Consider the following 23,442-nt stretch of genomic DNA (forward strand, 5'->3'; position numbering starts at 1 on the left):
TTCCCATCAGCGTCTTCCTCTTGAAGAAACATCTTCATGGCTCGGATCACGTTAAACGTTCGCTTCATTTTTCCGACTCAAAAACTCCAAATCTTCCGAAAATTATCTCGATATCTCCTCACATGTCTCTGTTGTTCTCTCTCTCTCTCTCTCTCTCTCTCTCTGTCTCTCTCTCTGTCTCTCTCTCTCTCTCTGTCTCTCTCTCTCTCTCTCTCTCTCTGTCTCTCTCTGTCTCTCTGTCTCTGTCTCTCTCTCTCTCTCTGTCTCTCTCTCTCTCTCTCTCTGTCTCTCTCTCTCTCTGTCTCTCTCTCTCTCTCTCTCTCTCTCTCTCTCTCTCTCTCTGTCTCTCTCTCTCTCTCTCTGTCTCTCTCTCTGTCTCTCTCTGTCTCTCTCTCTCTCTCTGTCTCTCTCTCTCTCTCTCTGTCTCTCTCTCTGTCTCTCTCTCTCTGTCTCTCTCTGTCTCTCTCTCTCTCTCTGTCTCTCTCTCTCTCTGTCTCTCTCTCTCTCTCTCTGTCTCTCTCTCTCTCTCTGTCTCTCTCTCTCTCTGTCTCTCTCTCTCTCTCTCTGTCTCTCTCTCTCTGTCTCTGTCTCTCTCTCTCTCTCTCTCTCTCTCTGTCTCTCTCTCTGTCTCTCTCTCTCTCTCTCTCTGTCTCTCTCTCTCTCTCTCTCTGTCTCTCTCTCTGTCTCTCTCTCTCTGCTCTCTCTCTCTCTCTCTCTGTCTCTCTCTCTCTCTCGTCTCTCCTCCGTAGCTGCTCTTCAGTTTCTGAGATGTTGAATCTGTGGATCAGCAGATTCGAGTATTTTTTCTCTGTTTCGTCATATATGACAAAAAAATGACGATATAAAATAAATGCGACGTCCGTCCCGTCCCGCACACTTTTACACACGAGTAAACATGATTTTTATATCATCGTATCTGTTTTTACTCGGTTTATCAACACCAAACAAAACCTGGTAAAGAGTTTGAAGCCAGCAAGACTTAATGTGACTTAATGTGACTTTGTTTTTATGCTACGACGTCCTGAAACGTGATCGGCGACTCCTAAAGGTTAATAGAAGCTCTTTACAACAAACACAAATACATTTCTGTGATGGATTTAATCCATTCATAGCTGGGTTGATTTAGGCTGCAGCTCTGCTCTTAAAGGACCAGTTCACAGTTTTTCAAGTCCCAAATGAACATTAGAATAAGTTTTTATTATAATCTTTCCTCTTGTCCACTTTTTTTTTTTTTTACACCTTGTTTGGTTGTAAACGTGTTTACATGTTGTTGTTGTTGTTTTTGTGTCCCAGGTGGCGGAGAACTTCGTGCCCCCCCTGCTGGAGGCGGTTCTCATCGACTACCAGAGGAACGTCCCGGCCGCCAGGGAGCCCGAGGTCCTCAGCACCATGGCGACCATTGTCAACAAGCTGGGAGTCCACATCACCGGCGAAATCCCCAAGATCTTCGACGCCGTCTTCGAGTGCACTTTGAACATGATCAACAAGGTCTGACTGAGTCATTAAAGAGAGATGATAAGAAATATATTGATTAGAATCTGTAGTTGTGGACGTTTTGTAGTTTATAGTCACACATGAATCCACACAATCTGATTTACTTTGTTGATATTGGTCCATATTTGTCCCTGACTTCACAGACTTTTAAACATCTTGTTTGTTTTTCCTCCTGTGTCATCAGGACTTTGAGGAATTCCCAGAACACAGGACCCATTTCTTCTACCTCCTTCAAGCCGCCACCTCCCAGTGCTTCCCAGCCTTCCTGTCCATCGCCCCCGCCCAGTTCAAACTGATCCTGGACTCCATCATCTGGGCCTTCAAGCACACGATGAGGAACGTCGCCGACACAGGTCAGGACCACATCACATCACTGCTTAATGTTTGACTCTCTTCTGGGATCTCTGCCGGTCTAACCAGCGTGTCCCGGTCTCCCCCCGCAGGTCTACAGATCCTCTACACGCTCCTGCAGAACGTGTCGGGAGAGGAAGCGGCGGCGCAGAGCTTCTACCAGACGTACTTCTGCGACGTCCTGCAGCACATCTTCTCTGTGGTCACTGACACGTCTCACACTGCAGGTAAAGACACGAACGTGGAGAAAACTCAAAACATACAAAGTTCTCTGTGATTCTTGTATAAAGGATCCCCCCCCCCCCCCCCTTTGCTGCAGGTCTGACCATGCACGCCACCATCTTGGCCTACATGTTCAACCTGGTGGAGGAGGGGAAGGTCAGCGTGGCTCTGAGCGCCGCCAGCCCGGCCAACAACCAGGCGCACGTCCAGGAGTACATCGCCAACCTGCTGAAGACGGCATTCCCCCATCTGCAGGAGTGAGTAGGACTTGATAGCAGGATCACATGATCACATGACCGAGAGCGTTAAATGAAAGTTTCCAGGTATTCGGGGCTTGTTTGTGGAAGAGGTTAGAACATAAACACACACTGGGATTTACAGAAACATCTGGTCTCAGTGGAGCAGACTGTAATTCAGCCATCAGTGTTGTTGTTCTCTGCTCAGATCTTAAATGATTTTTCTGACGTTGTATTTTTTTTATTTATGTATAAAATAAACTCTGAGGTTGACAGAAGCCTGTAAACATTACAGCTGAAGTTATGTAGCGTTATTTTTATAGTCTGTGTGTGTTTGTGCTGGACAAGTTTGAAAAAGTCTCTTCACAGATGGAGTTTATCTTGTTTTATGAAATGTGAAGATTCAGCCTTTAATTTCTACAGTTTGAAAGTGAGAGTTTTGAAAAGGAATTCTGGGACATGTAGGAAATGCCTTAATGAGGCTGTAGGAGATGACAGATGTGTGTCGCACAGCTCATTGTTTACACAGATGTTCCTGATATATTTGACCACCGTTGGACGTGTTTTTGTATTAATTGAATGTATTTTGGTCTCCAGCGCCCAGGTGAAGGTGTTTGTAACGGGTCTGTTCAGCCTGAATCAGGACATTCCCGCCTTCAAGGAGCACCTGAGGGATTTCCTCGTGCAGATCAAGGTGAGTGTCCGCAGGAAACAGAGAGGGACGAACAAGTTTTACCCTCTACCAGCAGATTTATTGTCAGAACGTGACTCTTAATAGTCTTGTAGCAGCCAGTCAGCTGCAGAGGAGACATGTTGCTGTTAAAATACGGCGGATACAAGATGAGACTTCAGTAATATTACTTCAAATCACAGTGGAGCCTCAGACTAAACCCTGAACTCCAGCAGCTGACTCACATCCACATGAGTGTTAATGTGCTGATGTAATGTTTGTATGAACTCTCAGCCCGCTGTCACACACACACACACACACACACACACACACACACACACACACACAGCTGACAACGGACGAGTCACAGCTTCATATAGTGTTGTGTAATACTTGTGTACATGCTGGTTGTTGTTGTGTGGGTGAGAACTGAGTAAACATCTCGATGTTACTCACTGAAAGTAGCAAAAAAAGGTTTAAAAACACAGAATGAAACAGAAGCAACTTCAAACTTCAACCTAATATCCAGAAAAATCAGCAAATGAAGACGTGTTTCCATCCGCTGCTGTTATGTCTCATCAAGATTCTCCAGCTGGTGCAGAAAATAGTGTCAGTCCGACTTAAAACAGTAGAGAACGTGATGGAAATATGACACTTCCTGTTTGTTTCATGCATTCATTTGAGAGTCAAATGCTTCATTTATTCTCTTCAGTCTGTTTCTGTTGCATTTTGTTTTCATTGATGCATCATCTTCTCCACCTCAGCAAAGAGGAAAAAACAGTTTTTGTAATATTTTCAGCATTTATGTGCAAAGTGAAGACGAACATAAAACCAGGTGGACGGAAACACGTTTAATGAATCTGAGCTTTGATCAGACAAACACAAACACACATCAGCTAAGTGTTCATCTGATTGGACGTCTTTGAAAGCTACGACTTGCGTCAGAGCTCAGATTATTTGAACTTTTGCCATGTGGGGAAAAAACGGCAGCTTTAGCCAGCTCTCGTTCCGCCCCGTTCTCATGCTCATGAGCCTCTCTCTCTCTCTCTCTCTCTCTCTCTCTCTCTCTCTCTCTCTCTCTCTCTCTCTCTCTCTCTCTCTGTCTCTCTCTCTGTCTCTCTCTGTCTCTCTCTCTCTGCTCGTGCGGTCCTGCAGGAGTTCGCCGGCGAGGACACGACGGACCTGTTCCTGGAGGAGAGGGAGACGGCTCTACGCCAAGCCCAGGAGGAGAAACACAAGCTCCAGATGTCGGTGCCCGGCATCCTCAACCCTCACGAGCTGCCGGAGGAGATGTGCGACTGAAGCGGCGGCGGCGGCGGCGGTGACCAGCGTGTACAGAGCAGCTCTGAAGTGTGTGTGTGTGTGTGTGTGTGTGTGGAGGGAGGGAGAGAGGGGGTGGGGGGGCGGGGAAGTCAAGAGAGAGCAAAGGACGCTTCCTGTTGATAAATTGTTTTCTTTTCAAGTGTGTTTGTGTGCGAGTGTGTGTGTGTGTGTGTTTGAAAAGAGAATGAGGGGCCAGAGGAAGGACCCCAGCACTCGGTTGTACGTCGACCAAATCAATGTCAATATGTAAATGAAATTCGCCCCCTGACCCCCTCGACCCCGGCGCGGATTTGTCCCCCCCCCCCCCATCTTTCTTTCTACCAACTTATTTTATACATTTTTTTTTTTTTTTTGTGTAACATGCCATCTGCCATCTTTTGTTTATTCTTTGCTAGTTAAAGCTTTATATTTGGCCACACAGATCTTTTACACCTGCATGCTGTTGAGACAATTAAAGGTTATTTTTAAATCCCTCTTCACCCCCCCCTCCTCCTCCTCCTCCTCTTCCTCCTCCTCCTCCTCCTCTAATTCAGCTATTTGTTAATATGTAATATATAATGTTGAAACACTTGCAATGGTTAGTTGACAGATTGCTCTGGTTTCTGAAGCGCCGTGTTGAACGACGGTGCAGGACGAATGTGACGCTCAAGGGGTAGATATGTACTTCCTTGCTTCCTTTGTTGTCTTGTTTTTGGTTTGTCAGTGTGTTTATTGTTTTGTTTTTTTTTTGTTTTTTTTTTTTCCTTTCTTTCTCACTCCGGCTCTCTCTAAAGCGAGTCGGAGCTTCAGTTGGACCGCTCTGCGTTTGGATGAGAAGGAAGGCTGTGTGCATATCATCCTGTTTGTAAAGCTGTCTTAGTACTCTGAGAATATAAAGTTCGCTATTTTTACAAAAAAAAAAAAAAAAAACCTACCGTGTGACTGTGTTTCTCTTCCCTTTTTTTTTTAAAGCTCTGGAAAAGGTCCTGGAAAACCTGGAAAAAGAAAAGGAATGTAACAGCTCACCTTCCAGGACCTGAAGGGTTTAATGTAAATGACACATATTTAAAAGGTTTTAGAAATAACTTGACATTAATCTTGTTTGGTTGATGAATCTAGTTACAGTCAGTGGTTCTCATGTTGGTGGCAGCGCTGCCCTGGAGGAGGGAAACTAAAGTCTAAAAGAGCTTTTTCACAGCAGACATCTTAGCAGTGTCCTACGCTACTGGTCAGACGCAGGTGAAACCAATATTACCTTATTAATGCTGCAATATATTACAGTAATGTAATTAGTTCCACCTGTGCTTTTCTGGAAAGTCATCTGATTCATTTGTGACATAAAATACGTTACTGCACACACAAAGTAACCAAGTATATTTACTCAAGTACTGTACTTAAGTATAATTTTAAGGTACTTGTACTTTACTTTATACTTCCACTCCACTACATTTCAGAGGGAAATATTGTACTTTCTACTCCACTACATTTATTTGACAGCTTTAGTTACTTTTCAGATGAAGATTTGACACAATGGATAATATAACAAGCTTTTAAAATACAACACATTGTTAAAGATGAAACCAGTGGTTTCCAACCTTTTTGTCTTTTGACGTCTTACAAAAAGCAGTGTGTAGTCGGGGTCACATTTCACATGTCTATGAGTTGTTAACAGCTCCACCAAATAGTGATTTTTCCCTCTAAACTTCTCACATGCTTTCATTTCAATAAATATTCTCGTAATATTACGACTTTATTCTTGTAATATTATGACTTTTTTTTTTTCAATCTCAGAGTTTCTGTCCTCTGTGTGGCTCTAACACTTAAAAATAAAACAATATTTAATTAAAATGTCTTTATTCACAAACAGGTTTTATGGTTCTGAACCATCTTTCCCTCTTTTTGTGACTGAGTTTAACTCTTAAAGGACCAGTGTGAAGGATTTAGAGGGATTTATTGGCAGAAATGGAACATAACCATGATTATGTTTTCATCAGTGTAGAATCACCTAAAACTCAGGCTGCATTCACACCAAGTCCGTTCATGCGGGGAGAACGAACAGCAGTCCTTCCATTCATTTGAGTTGGAGTTGTGCATTTAGGCTGCAGGAGTGGGAACCACATGGGCTTCAGCAAAAAACTGCAGCAGCCACGCGGGGAGACGTTGAACCAGAATCAACTTTTGCAGAAACGCAACCTGACGTCACGTAAGCTGAAGATACCCACCAGAAGAAGAACCTTGTTTACTTGTTGACTTGTAAAACGAGAGAAACAGTGTGAGCCAGTTGAGAGCAGCGGTGGTCCAGCACTAGAGAGTGAATGAAGAGAGGGAGCGGCGGTAGCGACAACAAAGCAGTGAATCAGAGAAATAAAAAACACAAATAAACACAAACCTGCGGGAAGGTGCCACATTGTCGGATTAAGTGTGAATGCAGCCTAAAGAATTGTGTTTTTGTTACCTCAGAATGAGTCCTTCATATCTACACAGGGAACTGGTCAGAGCCTGTTATGCAAACATCCAGGATAGGCGCCTGGCTTTGACGTCAATTTGACACAGTGGCCCAAATATTCTGGAAAAATGAAACAAACGACTTATCAATTAACATAATTGTTATTCTTGGAAAGTTATTTTTACATGAGAGTTCACAAGGAGCTGTGTCATTATTTCTTATAACTGAAATAATGGAGAAGAAAGAATGCTTTGAAACTTAATAGAGGAACTTAAACTTGCAGACAACACCCCCCCAAAAAATGTTGAACACTTTTATTTTCCCTCTTTTGTTTTATATTTGATTGTTGTATGATGCTTGTCTGTTGTCTGGAAAAGAAGTTTTATTATATATATGTGTGTGTGTTATAATATTGTACCGTGCCATTTATGTTTGCAAAACTTTTCACATATTTCAGTAAGAGTCCTTCACCGCCATGTTTCTACAGTAGCCCAGAACGGACAAACGAAACACAGGCTGTAAAGAAGGCCTTTCGCGTTTTTCGCCAGTTTCACGGCCACCGTAGGTTCATCTACACGCTTGGAATTGGAGAGGAGGTATATTAATTTGGTTGCAATCTGCAACCTAACCGCTAGATGCCACTAAATCCTGGTCCTTTAAGAAAACATGACTTCATCTAGAGCATCTAGAAGATATCGCGAGACTACCGAAGAAAAACGAACGGACGGAGACGAGACGAAAAGAGCCGAACTCTCTCCACGCTGACGCCCCCCCCCCGCCCCCCTCCTTTTTCAACATGGCTGCTGTGTCTACTCTCTCAAGTAACGCTCAGATTGGAGACTGACTCGCTTTCTACCGTCCAGTGCCTCTTTAACTTTTGCTGTACATCAATTTCGCTTGGATGCAAATCACGTTCACGTTCTTGTTTCCCGCTGGTTACACTCAGCGGAATAACCTTCAGCCATCACTCCCTCCACTGGGCCCGTTTTTACCCCAAAAACAACCAACTGCCGGCCGACAAACAGCCTCCGGTGCGATGGTTTGAGTAGGTGCACTCCGTGTTTTTTCCTCCTCTTCATGAACAATGTGTGAAAACTGCGCCGAGCTGGTGGAGGTTTTAAATGAAAGTAAGTAAAACAAATCACTTTAACTAACTAGCTTCTTGGTGGTAGCACCGCTGGGAGCGTGTTAGCTCGGCGGCTAGCTGTAATATATAACTTTGTGTTTTCTTTGCCTTAACTCGCATTTCTTTATAGACTTTTGCAGACAGACGACAGGTGGAAGTGTTGACATTGTTTCTGCGTATTTTGCAGTCGGTGACAGTCACGTCTTGGTGTCAGACTGTGTCGTTAGATATGAATGCAAATGCCATTTTCCCCCTTTTCCCAAACTGGCAGTCAGTTTTTTTTTTGGGCCTGTCTTGTCTGTCAAACACTCCCGAAACGACTCAAAAACCCTGCATGACATCGATCTGTTTTTGTGTGTCACATTACAGTCGTGAGTTAAAATACTTGAGCGCTGTTAAATATTGTGTATAAGGTCGATTTTGCCGCTGCTAAAAATGCGGCTTTGCTCGGATTTGGAAGTTAGCTCGTTAAGCTAGCGAGCAGCCTGACTTTGTTTGATGTGTTTGTCAGGTCAGTCTGCTAGCTGTCCACTCGGCTTCCACCCATTGTTTTGAGCATCATGGGGCACATTCACCACCCAAAATGGCCTGCTAACTATCACTAACACGCTCGCAGTTAATATTGCTGACACTAAGATGATGATGTAAATATCCTGCCTGTGTTTTTTTTTTTTTTTTTTTTTTTTTTTGGAGAGGGTAAACGTTAGTCGAAGCTAGCGGCAACTAAGCTAGCCCAGAAAATTAATGGCTGCAACGAGGCGCATATTTTGGCACACCGTTAATCCACGGTAATGTTAGCTTGTGTGTGTCTGTGTTTTTTTTCGACCTAAGCGTTCATTTCATGCTCGTTTTGGTGGTGAAATTCATTCTAATCTTGCCATAAAAGGTGCGATTTCACCGACAGGGTTGCTACAGTCAACTTAAGCCAGCAAAATGTAAATACAAGGTTGCATTTAAAGCTACAACTTAACCTGTTGTTGCTGTGGAAGGCGAGCTAATAGGGCCTTGCTGCACTTTGCTGCTGACTGTAAGACATTGAAAAAAGCCTTTTTTTTTTGGTCTTACAACAATATTTAAAGCGTCATTATACAACGCTTTACGGTTATTTGTCGTTTCTCCTGTGTGTGTCCAGCCTATTGTGTGCATGAAGTTAAAGCTCCTCCTGCAGGCTTTACTTTAAAGGACAGGTTCACAATTTTTTCATGTGTCTCTTGAAACATCACTCAGGTGTCCGTATGAACAGTGAAAGAGGTTTTCCTCCTGTTCATACTGGATATTAAAAGATCCTTCAAATGTGCCTTCAACGTAAGCGATGGAGGCCAAAATCCACAGTGTGTCTACACAGACATTTAAAAGTTGATGTGAAGCTTCTATTCAGCTTCAGCAGTCTGAGTTAGTCATATCAAGTGGATATCTGACACATTTACAGTCTTTTTAGCATCAAATTCCCTCTTTGTGTTTCCTTGTTGAGCTGCAGGTGGAAGTATAGTAACAAAAAGAAGGACTTTGACACTAAACGTTGAAAGATATCTACTCGATCTGCACCTGACTGCAGCACAGACTCACTAATTCAAACCTAAAATTAAGAAAAATAATCCTGTTATTTTCTCTCTGTACTGTTGATATGTTGTCAGTCAGAACATAAACACTCTGGAGTGTGTGTGTGTAGAAACATTAAAGTCAGATTGTGAGACGGAGTCGTGCCCACCGGTTTCCAGAGAGGAATGTCCACCCCTACTTTACACTACATGGCCAAAAGTATGCGGACGTCCCAAATGTTACACCGATATATGCGATTGCTTAACATGTTATTGGTGGGCATTAATCTGCTGCTGTGCAGGCTTTCCACAAGATTGTGGTACCTGGCTGTAGGGATTTTTTTGCTCCCATTCAGCTACAAGAACATTATAATCCTTTTCATAGAGGACACATAAGCGTGGCATGGGTCTACCGGCGCGTTCGGACCTATTCATACGAGACAGGTGACCCTCAGCGGAGGCTCAGACCTCAAAACTGTAGAAAACGACAGATTTGAACTAAGTAATTTAATAAAAGTTCAGTTTCAGTTGTCTCACCCGTGTCTTTCACTTGCCCAAACATGCATTTATTTTGTTTGTCTCTCTCAGTTAAATTTTTAAAGGTCAGTGTCATAAATTTTTCTACCCTTTATTGGAGACGCCTGGGGCCAAACGCATGAAAAGCTGTGTAGATTCATGACTAAAAACCGTGTTGTACGCACAAAACCAGAAATATGCAGACGCATTCTTTTCACCGGATTCATAAAGCCGTGCGTACGCATGGTTCTGTTTTTATCTCAGTCATCGAGGAACTCTGCACGCTTGCACGAGCCTTATTACCACTCCGCAGTTAACCATAAACGGACGAAGACACGCCCTGAACCAGCTGTTTTAGTATCAAGTCATCGCCCGCTCCACCAGACTTTACACCTGTCGATGACATTTTATTGAGACGGTTTTATCGCCCGGCCCTCGCCGACATAGACGTGTCACTGTGTCTGTCAGTGTTTAGCAACAAGGCTTCGCTCTTCTTCTTCTTCATCCCAAAAAAGTGTCGGAGCCAGTCACGTTCTCCAGCACCAAACTGGGAAGAGCATTTCTTTATGGAGAGCCGGATTTGTGCATGAGGGCTTCGTCATGTCGAAACAGGAAAGAGACAAACTGTTGACACCAAGTTTGAGCTTCACTAAAATATCACCGCATGCTGCAGCATTATAATTTATCCATATAAAGTATTTCAGTGAGCTGATTCGTCTTAAAATGATTGTGCTGCAGGAGCATAATGTCATTTTTAGGAATATTTTTGTGAGAGTTGTTGGGAAATAATTGTCTGCTGCAGGTCACCTCTATTGTATGATTTATTATAAATCAGTTATGGTTCATCGCTCTTGCACATCATGTCACTCTGCTGCCTCTCAGGTGCAGATATGTGTGTGTTTTTGTTTCTGTACAGACGAGAGTGAAACAGAAAAAGAAAAAAAAAAGAGAGAGAGAGAGTTTTTATTTTTGTTACAGTTTCTGTGTATTTTTGGGAATTTCCAGATCAGGTTGCCAAACTGATGTTTGCACGTGGTGCGTCGTAATAAGAAACCAAACAGTAACTTTCATTTTCACCTGCATTCAGAAGCAAATCACAGTCGTTAATTTAGACACATAAAGGTGTCTGTAAACGTGGCCGGAGTATGTTTTTAGAAATGTTTCAGTTTTAAGATACATGAAGTTTGTTTTAATGTGTCGATAGAAGCAGCTGTGCTATGACCGCCAAAATAAAATACAGTCCAAATTTGTATATTTTTGACTTATATCAGGAACTGTCTTATCAAAGGATACCAAAAAAAAAAAGACAAATCTGAGCAAGTGTCAAATACAGCTTCAATACTTGTTGCTATGGAAACATTTTAGTCAGAACCAAAAGTGTATTGCGTTTCAGATTTACTCATATGTAAAAAAAAACTCCACATTACAGTAACAGTGGTGAGTAAACTAGTGAAAGTTGAAGATGAGTGTTGTGTTTTTTCTTGTTCTGCGGAGGATCAAACCTGAAATCAGAGCAGCAGAGCTGAAATAATCAGTCGATCGAAGGACGGCTTCACGTTTTTTTTCAAGTGTGTCTTAAACCAACAGTCAGGAGCCCGAATGCTGTTCATACTGACTGTTAGAAGATCCCTTCATAATGACCTTACAATATAAATCCACAGTCCTCCTTCTGTGTAAAAAATATATTTAAAAGTTTATCTGAAGCTAATATGAAGCTTCAGCGTCCAAATGAGTCAAATCAAGTAGATATCTTTCAACGTTACAGTCTTTTTAGTGCCAAAGTTCCTCTTTTTGTTACTATACTTCCACCTGCAGCTCAACAGGGAAACACTGTCCGAGGAAACACAAAGAGGGAATTTGATGCTAAAAAGACTGTAAATGTGTCAGATATCCACTTGATATGACTAACTCAGACTGCTGAAGCTGAATAGAAGCTTCACACAGACTTTTTAAATGAATTTTTATCCTCCATCACTTCCATTGAAAACACATTTGAAGGATCTTTTAATATGATTACAGTGAGGAAAACCTCTGTCACTGTTCATACGGAGACCTGACTGCTGGTTTAAGACACTTGAAAATTTGTGAACGTCTCAGCAACTATTTTGAATGTAACTAATGAATCATTTCAGTCGTTTCAGCAAAAATAGTGAGAAGCAGCTTTCTCAGCATTTTAAAATTACTTCACATATTTTTTTGGTTTTGCACTTTTGATCCGACAAACCTGGACGTTTTTAAAGACGTTACCTTATTTTTTTTTAATTTTATTTGATAGGGACGCTGCAATTTAACATTAGTTCTGATACAGAGCATGAAACTGATGTACTGCACAGAGAGTTTATAGCTAATTGCTAATTTTCAACTCTTTACATATACAGTGTAATTTAAAATATACAGCTTTCATCATCATCATCATCATCATCATAAAAAACCCACAGTGCACTACAGATATGGGAGCACAATAAAAATACACGTACTGAATTACATTGATTGTGATGCACAGTTTAAAAAAATTAACAATACAATTAGCTAAAAACGGGTACAGCTCTGGTTTGCCTTTAGCCAGCACGTAACCTTTTGTTGTCATAGATTTCATGTCTTGCTTGCTAAGAAGGTGTGATTTGGTGTTTTTTCTGCCTTAAATATGCAGTGAATGAATGTTTTTTAGTCCTCTGATAAACTCTCAGACTCCGCGCCGACCGCCATCTTTCACCTTGTCGTCGGTGATTCCGTCTCAAATTACAAGACGGAGGAAACGCTGCTGAGTTCACTGCTGAACAGATGAAATTGAACCTGGTTGTGTTTTGGTAGAATGAAGCTCTTCACGACTTTATTGTAAACTTCTGTGTGTGTGTGTGTGTGTGTGTGTGTGTGTGTGTGTGTGTGTGTGTGTGTGTGTGTGTGTGTGTGTGTGTGTGTGTTATGGAGGGGTGGGAGTGGAGTGGGGGGGGGGGGGGGGGGTCGTCCCACAGCGGGGGGGTGCTGTCAGCTGTGACAGCTCTGTCTGTGAGACTGGCAGGTCCATGTGCTGCGTCTGTAGGTGACCTTTGACCTCAGATTTGCTGCAGCAGCATGTGCTTGTGTCTGTATGTGAGAGACAAAATCCCCTTTTACAACTGGAACCTGTTTTCAGCCCGTGTTTCCATTTGGGAAACCCGCTACGCCGAAATAATCCCACAGACCCTCGTAGCACTAAAACGCAACTTAAAGGCTTTTTATCAAGCGTGCGTCAGATTCCTCTCAGCTGTTTCTACAAATGTGATCATTTACAGCTTGTTTTTAATTATATAACTGTAAATTAAATGTCTGTGGGGTTCGGACGAGACATCATCTTGATTTTGACTGATCTAATTATTGTTTTAGTCGTTTTTAAAGGAAAAATGTCTAAAATTTTCTGGTTGCAACTTGTCAGACGTGAAAATTTAAACCTTTTTTCTTTCATCCATGATAGTAAATTGAATATCTTTGGACATTTGAAGACTTCACCTTCAGCTCTAAGGACATTTTTTCACAATTAATTGAGAAAATAATCATCAGATTAATGGGAGTAACAGTTAGTTACAGCTCTGCATGTATTACATGTATTGTAGCTTTGACAGTTGCACCAATCAACTTTGTTTAAAGAGTAAAAGCGACATGAGGTGTTTGAGCGCTCTGATAAAAGTAGACAGAAGCTACTTGACAAAATCAGGCTTTGTTCACGTTGAGGTGACTGTGACCTCTGACCCCAGTGCTAAATCAAACTGCAACATGCAGAAGAAGAAGAAGAAGAAGAATAAGTTCAGTCTGATTCAGAGCAGCGTTTTATTAGAAGAGCAACAAACACATTGATTTATAATTATTGTGGAGATGCTAATGTTGCCAAAGTGACAGACGATGCAGAAATATGTAAAATATTATTGATTTAAATAACTTGCACAGCTGTACGGATAAAAATAGATTGAAAAATGCAGCTGAAACGCCTCCAGTGTAGACGAGCCGTGAATCTTGATCTTGTTAAATGCAACAACAATAGAAATACGGCAACAACTATTAATGATTATTTTAATTTCATCACATCTCCCGTTCATTCCTATTCTGCTGTTTTGTGGACAATAATTTTCATTATTGGATAATCAGCTGATTGTTTTCTCAGTTAATTGCCGAGTCTATAAAATGACGTTTTCCTTCCCGAGGTGACGTCTTCAGCTGCTCAAAACGTTTTCATCACAATGATATAAAACAGAGAGAAACTTGAAAAATGACTGAAACAATTGATCGATTATCTAAATAACTGCAGATTAAATCAGTTTGTAGCTTTTTTTGAACCGAGGAAATATGATATTGATTTAGTTTTTTTTAATTTTAGCTCATCTTGAGGCTGAAAGTGTCTGACTGAAGGCCTCAAAAAGAGAAAGGAGGAGGAGGAGGAGGAGGAGGAGGAGGGGGGGGAAACATCGCCCAGAGATTGAGATTAAACGTTTTCATCACCCACGTGTGTTGACCAGAATTTGTCTGTTATACCACAGCAGCATCCTGCGTTTGTAGGACACTCGTATGTGTTTAACTGATCTTATTGAGACACACATGCAGATAAATTTGACAACATTTCAGTCGATTTCTGAAACAAAAAGTGAGCTTCTTATTTGTTTTTTTTTGTTTTTTTTTAGTTTACTCAAATCTGCCTGACAGTCGAGGCTGCTGTTTCGACACCTGTGTTTTATACTCGTGTCGTCATGACAACAGAAATATTGAGAGAAAGATCAATGACGACGTCTGTGCCGTTTGTTCAGCCTTGAGTTTCGTTGCCTGAAGGGGGAACAGAGGTGTCGTGTTTTTGGTTTCAAGCTGTCCTTGTTGTGTGAAGCTTGAGGTTTGGTTATTTTTGACTCACCAAGTTCTTCATTAGGACACTTTTCAATATGATGAACAGTCCACCATCACCACCATCACCAGCACCAGCACCATCACCATCACCAGCACCAGCACCAGCACCACTACGACCTCAGTAATAAACATCAAGTAGAACGTCAACAAAAACTTAAAATGTATAAGCTTCGTAAAAGTGTAATTTACGGCCGAGCTGTTGTGTTTGGTTGCACAGGTGTTCCTAATAAAGTGATCAGTCAGTGTAAAATATCAAGAAAATTGCTGCGTCCACCTGTGTCATTGTGATGTGCTGTTGTGTGTGGCTTTGTATATTCTATGGTGTGTTTGTTTGTTTGTTTTTTGCTTTGTACTGTTTGTTGTTGTGCTGTTGTATGTTTTGATTGTGTGTTTGGGGAGGGGGGAGGGGGGGGGGGACTACGGATGCAAATTAGCTTCGAGCTAACTCCGGTGCAGTGCATCTTTAATGTTTTTAAAACATTGCACACTGTCCCGATCAATCAATCAATCAATCAATCAATCAATCATATCATGTGTTGTATTTAAACTGTCAGGCTCCAGTAGGACGAGTGTAACGTGGTTTGTAATTATAATAAATGAAATAAAAGGTTACGTTCCAGTCTAACATGTGGACGTCACCGGTCGGGTCTTTAAAGACGCAGGAACAGGAAGGTTTTTATCTGTTACAGAAGTTTTGTTCCTAAACACTAAATAAGAAAACAAAGAGGTAAAAGATGTTTTAGCTTCACTCTTGAGCTTAAAATGTAACCTGATCTATATATATTTGACAATTTGTGGTTTTCTTGTCGGTGGGAAGATGCTCGAAGGTCAAAACTAAAAGACTAATGTGAGGAAACTGCTGTTGCTGTGGAGGGAATGTTTACTTTCTGTACAGATGAAGTGCGGAGAAGATAATGTGACGACCTTGAGATGCCAGCTGTGTGTGTGTGTGTGTGTGTGTGTGTGTGTGTGTGTGTGTGTGTGTGTGTGTGTGTGTGTGTGTGTGTGTGTGTGTGTGTGTGTGTGTGTGTTTGTGGTGTCCACTTACGCTTCTAGATGATGATGATGATGATGATGATGGACAGTAGAGCTTTTGTTGGTCGTGTTAGTGATGTGACTCTACAGACGACAACGTCTCAACAGCTATTGGATGGATCGCCCATAAAACCTTTATGATGTCTTCTGGATGAATTATAATAACTTTGGTTAAGTTGATTAAGCGACTGAGATAAATAGATACATAAAGAGATAATTGTTTGGTCATTTTTGAAGCCTTATTTCTAAACGTGCTGGTTGCAGCTTCTCAGATGTGACGATTCAAAGCTTTTCATTGTCCTACATGATAAATAAACTCGATGTCTTTGGATTTTGGACTGTTGATGCTTCAAAACTGAACACTTAAAGTAGGGATGCAGGATATTATCGGCACATCATCAGTATCGGCCGATAAAAGATCTAAAATGAAATATCGGCCATTTCTGCCAGTTATGAGAGGCCGATTTGTTGACATCTCCGCCGCCTGACTGTGCTTCCGTCCACGGACTGTTTCACCCTGATGGTCCCGGTCTCCACTTCACTCAGCTGTCCGTCAGACCAGCTGCTTCTTCCCACTTTAACCCGAATAACAAACCGGGGCTAACGTTAGCTGGGAGGCTAGCAGAGGCTAGCTAGCTGTGCTTCCCTCCGGCCCTGCTGCAGCTAACTCTCCGCTAGCCTCTCAGCTAACGTTAGCCCCGGCTAAAAGTGGGAAGAAGCAGCGGGTCTGACGGGCGGCTGAGTGAAGTGCAGCTTGCGGAGGAAACACCGGGACCGTCAGGGTGAAACAGTCTGCAGAGGAGCTGCTGCACAGATAGGAAACACCTCGGCTGACAGGATGTACCACTCTGACTGGAAAAAAAATCTTTTTGGTTTATGCCAGCGGTTGTCAACCAGCGTATCAGGTGCATTACCGCCACCTTCTGCTCCAGAGTGTGGACCAGAGATTAAATCCTCCACATTAATCCTGTCTGTCTAATAAACTCAATGAAAACTCTACTGCTGCTCCCACTTGACAGGTTCATTAAAGTTTTAATGCTGAGCTCCTGAACTCCTCAGTTCTTCCTTCATATATTGTCTTTCTTGATCATACTTAGTACAATCTATGCTCGCATGCATAATAGTCTCCTCAGCCAGCTGGGGAAAAAAAAGCATATATCTGTATCGGCCACAGTCAGTTGGAAATATCGGCATATCGGCAAAAAAATCCAATATCTTGCATCCGTAGTTCAAAGCTTTTCTTTGTGCTACATGATAAGTAAACTCAATATCTTTGGATTTTGGACTGTTGATGCTGCAAAACTGGACATTTAAAGACGTCACCTTGAGCTCTGAGAGATTTCCTTCTTGCTTCTATCAATGAACATGTTTTGTTTTTTTTCCATATTTGCAGATTGGTAGCAGTCCGGGTGTGTTTTAGTCAGCCTGTTGTCGGCTTTACTAGACACACTGTAGTAGATCTGTGCAGCGTCACAGCTGGAAGATTCATATTTAAACGCCTCCAGTCTGGCTGAACAGTTCAGTAGCCGAGGAGTTGTGATCACACGGTGAAATTCCCCCCCTCACCCCCCCCCCCCTTCCTCTTTTGTATTTATATTCATCCCGAGCTGCAGCCATAAAGTGGGTTTAATGTTGGCACCTCTTCGCCTGTTCCCAGGCATCATCATCATCATCATCAAAGCGGTGAAACGACATCCCTCGACGCCGCTGCAGGAAAACAGCCAAATCTGCCGGGCCGATATCCCAGAGTCGACCCCCCCCCCCCCTCCGCCTCCCTTTTTGAAGCATCATAGGAGCTTCTGTTCACATGTGGAGCTGAAAGGGTTTCGGTTCAGTTTTATTTGAGAGGAAACTTCCTGCTCGCACGGCCAAGATGGCTGACCGGTTACTATTGTCGCTGTTGTGTTTTTGTGTGTTTTTGTCCCGTTTCGCTGCCAAATTGAGGTCAGTGATTCAGTGGAGACACTTGATTCCTCGAAACTGGGTGTGACTGATGTGGATCTTTGATACCAGTAGAATAACAGCGAAGTCTGGTGCCAATATTTAATATCTTTATACTGGTATGAGAGCTGGAACAACATGTCATCTGAGATTCTGTATTTACATGCTTAACATGAACACATTTTGGCAATGATGCCCCAAAAATTATTACAACATTATAATCAAAAATGACAAAAACATTAAAAGATCTCCTCAAACAGATATTAAAACGTATAAAAATACTCTGCATACAACAATAATATGTGCCTGATAATGTTTTTACAATCACCACTTTAAAATCCTTAAAATAGTTTACCTTTTAAATCTACTTCTCCCTCATTAAAAATCTATAAATATGCAAATATAGTTTATTTAGCTGGACGCAGGATGTGAAAACAAACAAGAGAAGAAGAACAACATCCAACAAGGAGAAAACTGCAATATCTGTTTATACTACGCGGCCAAAAGTATGTGGACATTACGCCCATATGTGATAGATGAACATTTTAAAAAACCTGCCGCTGTAACAGCCTCCTCTCTTCTGGGAAGGTTTTCCACCAGATGCAGGGAGAGAGCTGGACCTCACTGATGCTGATGAGACCTTGGCTCACACTTCATCCCAGAGGTGCTGGTGTTTGCAGCAGGCCAGTAGAGTTCCTCTCCACACCAAACTGGGAAAACCCCATTTCTTTAATGGAGCTGGAACTGTTGTTTAAAAATATCAGTGTATGTTGTAGCGTTAAAGGTGCACTGTGGAGTTTCTGACCTGTAATAGTGTCGTGGAGCAGTTTATGATGAGTTGGTCCCTTGATATCACTGATCTACAGGCGGCTGTAATTAACCAGGAAATGCAGCAATGCGCCTACAAAAGCGGTGAAGAAGAAGAAGAATGTAAGCTAGTAATCATGGATGTAAACAATGAAGGATTTAAATTACTCAGAAATCTGCTTTGCAAATGTTTTATGAGGAGGAGAAACGCATTCAGCTCTATTATTAGACCTCGAGGATAAACATGATGTCTTTTTAGTAAGAAACACTAAATGTAAACATACATTTAGTTTATTTAAAAGAAAACTCAGCATGACAGAGGCGTTATGAGGCGTTATGAGGCGTTTATGTTTCAGGTTGTCCGTACATCCGTCTGTCCGTCTCATTCTTGTGAACGGGATGTCTCAGGAACGCCACGAGGGAATCTTCTTTGAATTTGGTGCAAACATCTACTCGGACTCAAGAATGCACTGATTTGATCTTGGTGGTTAAAGGTCAAGGTCACTGCAGTATTTCCTCTAGGTTGAGTGCTTTAGTCTGGCGGGGAGCGTTCCCTATTTCACCCGTCGTTGCTAACCTCCTTCACTTTTCCACCAGTTGGGGAAACGATACTGTACATTTACCGCCAGATTGACAACTTACTGCTAACCTTTTCCTCTGCTCCGCTCGCATTCACCGTCACATTTCTGCCGCTCGCTCTCTCACCCCGGGATTCCACCGGGAGTGTGTGCGGTGTGTTCCGGCTCCGACGCGGTTTTGCTCCGTCCTCTGCACGGCGCTCTATTCCACCGGGAGCGTGTCAGAAGCGGAGCGTCTTCACTGTGGAGAAGCCATCCGCCGTTTAAAGTCAGTTGCACTCCTACTACAGTAATTACAGCAGCCTAATCAAAGCTGATAAAGTCCCTTAAGGCTACCGTAATTACTGCAGTAGCAGGGCAACTAAACTTGCTCAGCTTTCGTTGATTTGGTCATTTTCCTTGATTTCTGTGCTTCTTCTATGGTTAATTAGGCTGCGTAGTTAAAAGGTTCCTAAAGACGAGGCGCCTATCTTTAGCGCAGCGGAGCGGAGAGCCGCTTCTGAAACACGCCGCGGTGCGCCCGGTGGAATCGGATACATTGACTAGAGTGGTCGCGACCGGCTCCGGCAGCCGCGTCGGAGCTGGAACGTGGTGCACACGCGTCCGGTGGAATTCAGGGGTCACTCAACCGCTCACTTGCTACGCACACATATCGCACACTGCCCTACTCTTTAACGCCAACTCCCAAACGCTATTGATTTCCAAATGAATGGACATTTGATGTTATTTTTGTCATTAGAAAAATGTTTTTTTTGTATGATTATAGTGGAAACGCTGCACTGTGACCTCACAAAACATACGTTTCAACCATAACTCAAGAATTCATTTGCTAATTATGACAAAGTTTCACACAAATGTATTTTAATAGGATAAAATGATGATATTTTATATCCAAAAGGTCAAAGGTCAACTTCACTGTGACATCATAACGTTCTGCAAAAACACTTTTCTGGCCGTTATTCAACACCGTAACTGATTGTGACCATGTTTCACATTCGGTGGGACACTGAACTGGTGACACTAATCTTGGTTCCCACCTGGAAACTGTGGTGATTGTTTAGATGCTGCCGGGTTGAAGGTGTGTGTGTGTGTGTGTGTGTGTGTGTGTGTGTGTGTGTGTGTGTGTGTGTGTGTGTGTGTGTGTGTGTGTGTGTGTGTGTGTGTGTGTGTGTGTGTGTGTGTGTGTGTGTGTGTGTGTGTGTGTGTGTGTGTGTGTGAGAAGCGTCCATGTTTTAATATCGGTGGCTTCTTTGCAGCAGCATCGGTCTCTGAAGCATCGTCTACTGTGTCTTCTATCAGAATCAGCTTGTGAACACATAGAAGGAAAACACACTCGATACCTTTTATTAAATTCCTTCATAGTCTTCACTACAGATATTATGAGTCTGGGCAGACGTGAGACGTAAACTGCAACCCGACTGGTTGGCGGAGACGTACAACCGCGAGACGATATTTCTAGTTAAAGATTTACTTTTATTTGAACTAATAAGGGTTTTTTTTTTAAGTGTTATAGATTTTTTCCATTAGCTCAGGTCGGTCCGTTTTGCCCAGTTGTGGGGCTCAAACCATGAAAAAACCCCCTCAATCCCCCAGACCAAGAAGTGCACTAAATTGCACGGACAGGCTATTGGCTTCATCCACGATAAACCAGTAACTCTGAAACAAGAGAGGAAGAATATGGCGCCTAGTAGGCAAGAAAACAAAATTTTTCCGTCAGCTTTTTACGACTTTTTAGTACTTAATCTGTCAGATCATGTTTAAATCAGTTCAGTTACTTCAAATTAAATGTGTGGTGTTGACAGATTACAGTCGATGCATCCAGTTTCTCACTAACAGGTATTTTTCTTCTCCTTCAGTATCGGATGCAGACGGCAGCGAAGGCGGCTTCCAACTGAAGAAAGAACATGCCCTGCGAGTGCTGGGCTACATCAGCTCCTGGACGCAGAGGTCAGTGCTGTTTATAGACCAACTTTAAAAGGCTCAATTAAAACCCAAGTTTGATGGCTGGTTTTGTTCTCCTTCATCCTCTGCTGAGATAAATGGTATCACATGACCACATGTAGATCGTCTGGGAATCTTATTTAGTTGGAAAAATAGACTTTCTCTGAGAATAAAAGTATTTAACAGATATTCCTGAGCTACGTGGTGTATTTCCTCCACCGTACGCCATGTTGAATTTATGATTCAATTATCTCAAAATCACAGAGAGTCAGAAATGATATTCAGATGGATTTGTAGACAACACGTTGGAGGTTCAACACCTGCTAGTTGGGACATGATGCTACAACGTAAATGGTTCAAGATGGCTTCCAATCATCCGTCCGCTGTAGTGGACGCCATGCAAGAAAGGGTTAAAAACACAGTTTACTAAGTGCTTTGACAGACAAAGCAAAAGCAGCACAAAGCAAAGACACAGTAGAAAAACAATAGAGAGACGATAAAAAGATTAAAAGACAATACAAAGATGATCTAAAGACGACGTTTACATAAAAGCAAATCTGTAAAAATGAGTTTTAAGAAGTGATTTAAAGACGTCACTGATTCTTTGAGCCTTATCTCCTCGGGCAGGTCACTCCAGACCCAGACGTGCTTTAAAAGTGATCAGTAAAATCTTAAAATCAATTCTGAAACCAGCAGGGAGCCAACGGAGAGAAGGCGGGATCAGGGTTAAAACCAGTTAGAAACTGAGCTGCTGCGGGAAGAAATCCACAACGTCTGTGTGTTTATTTATTGATTCACAGATTTTATTTCCCCGCCCGCCGTAGCGAAACCGGCGAGCTCACAGCTACACCGATCAATCAATATAGATACCGTTAATAAATTAAGAACATATAAACAGCGTAAACGTGAGCGTAAAAAAAATCACTGTGGATCGATAAATCTGATAAAACGGGATCTTTTTTCCCGTGTGTGTGTGTGTGTGTGTGTGTGTGTGTGTGTGTGCGTGCGTGTGTGCGTGCGTGTGCGAGCGACTCTTCTTCTAGAAAGCTTTTCTATGCGGATTGGCCGCCAGACAAAATTCAAACCTAATCTGACAAACAGTTGTCTCTGTTGAAACGCTGTTTCAGTAGAAGAGCTTCGACACGTGTTTGAATTTGCATCAACAGCAAAATCCCACACAAACAGCTGTTGTCTGCTACTCTCCCTTCAATGGGACTTTATGACTATGATTTACTGAGGGTTTTGTTTCACACACCCACACCCCCCCCCTCCCTCCCACACACACACACACACACACACACACACACACACACACACACACACTCTCCAACTCGAGCTTACAGAACAATGTGTCTTTCACAAACATTAAAATGAGGAGAGAGAGAGAAAAAAGCAAATCAAACTTCATAAAAGTTGGAAAAAACCATCCTGAAATTGATGTTAAGCAGCGAAGAAAACGAGGACAAACTCCAGTCACGCTGGCCTCTTACCAGCAGGGAAAATCCGGTATGAGCAAATAAATGACTCACCCTTTATTTCCTTAACAACCATAATCCAGCTTGCCTTTGAGCCCCCCCCCCCCCGGTGGAAGCAGCCTGTTGGACGTCTCTCTCAGGTGTGAATCCACCTTCATGATGCTTTCATGCTCTGCTGGTTTCCACTCGGATAAATAAATAAAAAAAATAAAGAATCAGGAAGATGATTCCTGTTTTATGGAAGCAGAAAAGACTCTAATCTGCTGCGACAGTCGAGGCCGTCAGACGACATGAAGGTTGGGAGTAATGATGATTCTCATTTAGTTTTTCTTTTTTTTTCGGTCTGCTTTTATTCATCCAGCTGGAATGTTTTTATTTTTGGTGGTTGAAGGAGCCTTGAAGTCGCTGACCTAAACACTGAGGAGGGTTTTTCATCTGAAAATCTGCTGACTCATTCATTCAAAATGACCAAGTAGCAATTCTTTCCTTGTGCCTGCTGTGTTTCATTTTTTTTTTTTTTTTTGCGAGTGTGTCTTTACTTTTGTGTTTTAAAAAAAAAAAAAAAAAAAAAAGTTGTAGGAGATTTCTTGTGACTCGTCATGTATAGTTTGATAAGAAACTTTAAACAGGACATGTTGGATTTAATCTACTTGATTTTAGTCATGGAGTCTGATTGGAAGGAGAGACTTTGACACCGTTTTTACACAAAGTTGCACTTCATAAAAATACTTTTTTTTTTTTTTTTTGAGGGAACAAAAGCCTGCTCATACACACAAGAGTAATGAAGAAACCCGGCGTCAGTGTTACGCCTCTAAAGGATATGAATACAAAGAAGATCAAATCCAGTATGATATTAAAGACTCGCTGTGATTCTGATAAATAAAAGATCCGCTCGATT

General features: G+C 42.2%; 3 protein-coding genes across 5 annotated transcripts in view; 2 read left to right on the top strand and 1 right to left on the bottom strand.

The window, feature by feature from the left end:
* xpo1a (exportin 1 (CRM1 homolog, yeast) a) overlaps window positions 1-5,200 on the top strand; it is a 23,111-nt gene extending 17,911 nt beyond the window's left edge. The window contains exons 20-25 of the mRNA XM_044341660.1: window positions 1,294-1,488; window positions 1,679-1,847; window positions 1,938-2,072; window positions 2,165-2,324; window positions 2,901-2,997; window positions 4,129-5,200. Of these exons, the coding sequence (XP_044197595.1) occupies window positions 1,294-1,488; window positions 1,679-1,847; window positions 1,938-2,072; window positions 2,165-2,324; window positions 2,901-2,997; window positions 4,129-4,275 (903 nt within the window). The 3' untranslated portion in view covers window positions 4,276-5,200. The remainder of the gene's footprint in view (window positions 1-1,293; window positions 1,489-1,678; window positions 1,848-1,937; window positions 2,073-2,164; window positions 2,325-2,900; window positions 2,998-4,128) is intronic.
* ifngr1 (interferon gamma receptor 1) overlaps window positions 1-23,442 on the bottom strand; it is a 467,767-nt gene that overhangs the window by 150,804 nt on the left and 293,521 nt on the right. The window lies entirely within an intron of this gene.
* The window catches only part of usp34 (ubiquitin specific peptidase 34), a 79,077-nt gene continuing 63,118 nt past the window's right edge, over window positions 7,484-23,442 (top strand). For all 3 annotated transcript variants that reach the window (XM_044341627.1, XM_044341635.1, XM_044341646.1), the window contains exons 1-2: window positions 7,484-7,848; window positions 20,985-21,075. In XM_044341627.1, the coding sequence (XP_044197562.1) occupies window positions 7,806-7,848; window positions 20,985-21,075 (134 nt within the window). In that variant the 5' untranslated portion in view covers window positions 7,484-7,805. The remainder of the gene's footprint in view (window positions 7,849-20,984; window positions 21,076-23,442) is intronic.

The sequence above is a fragment of the Thunnus albacares genome, chromosome 3, assembly GCF_914725855.1.
Source record: "Thunnus albacares chromosome 3, fThuAlb1.1, whole genome shotgun sequence".
Taxonomy (NCBI): domain Eukaryota; kingdom Metazoa; phylum Chordata; class Actinopteri; order Scombriformes; family Scombridae; genus Thunnus; species Thunnus albacares.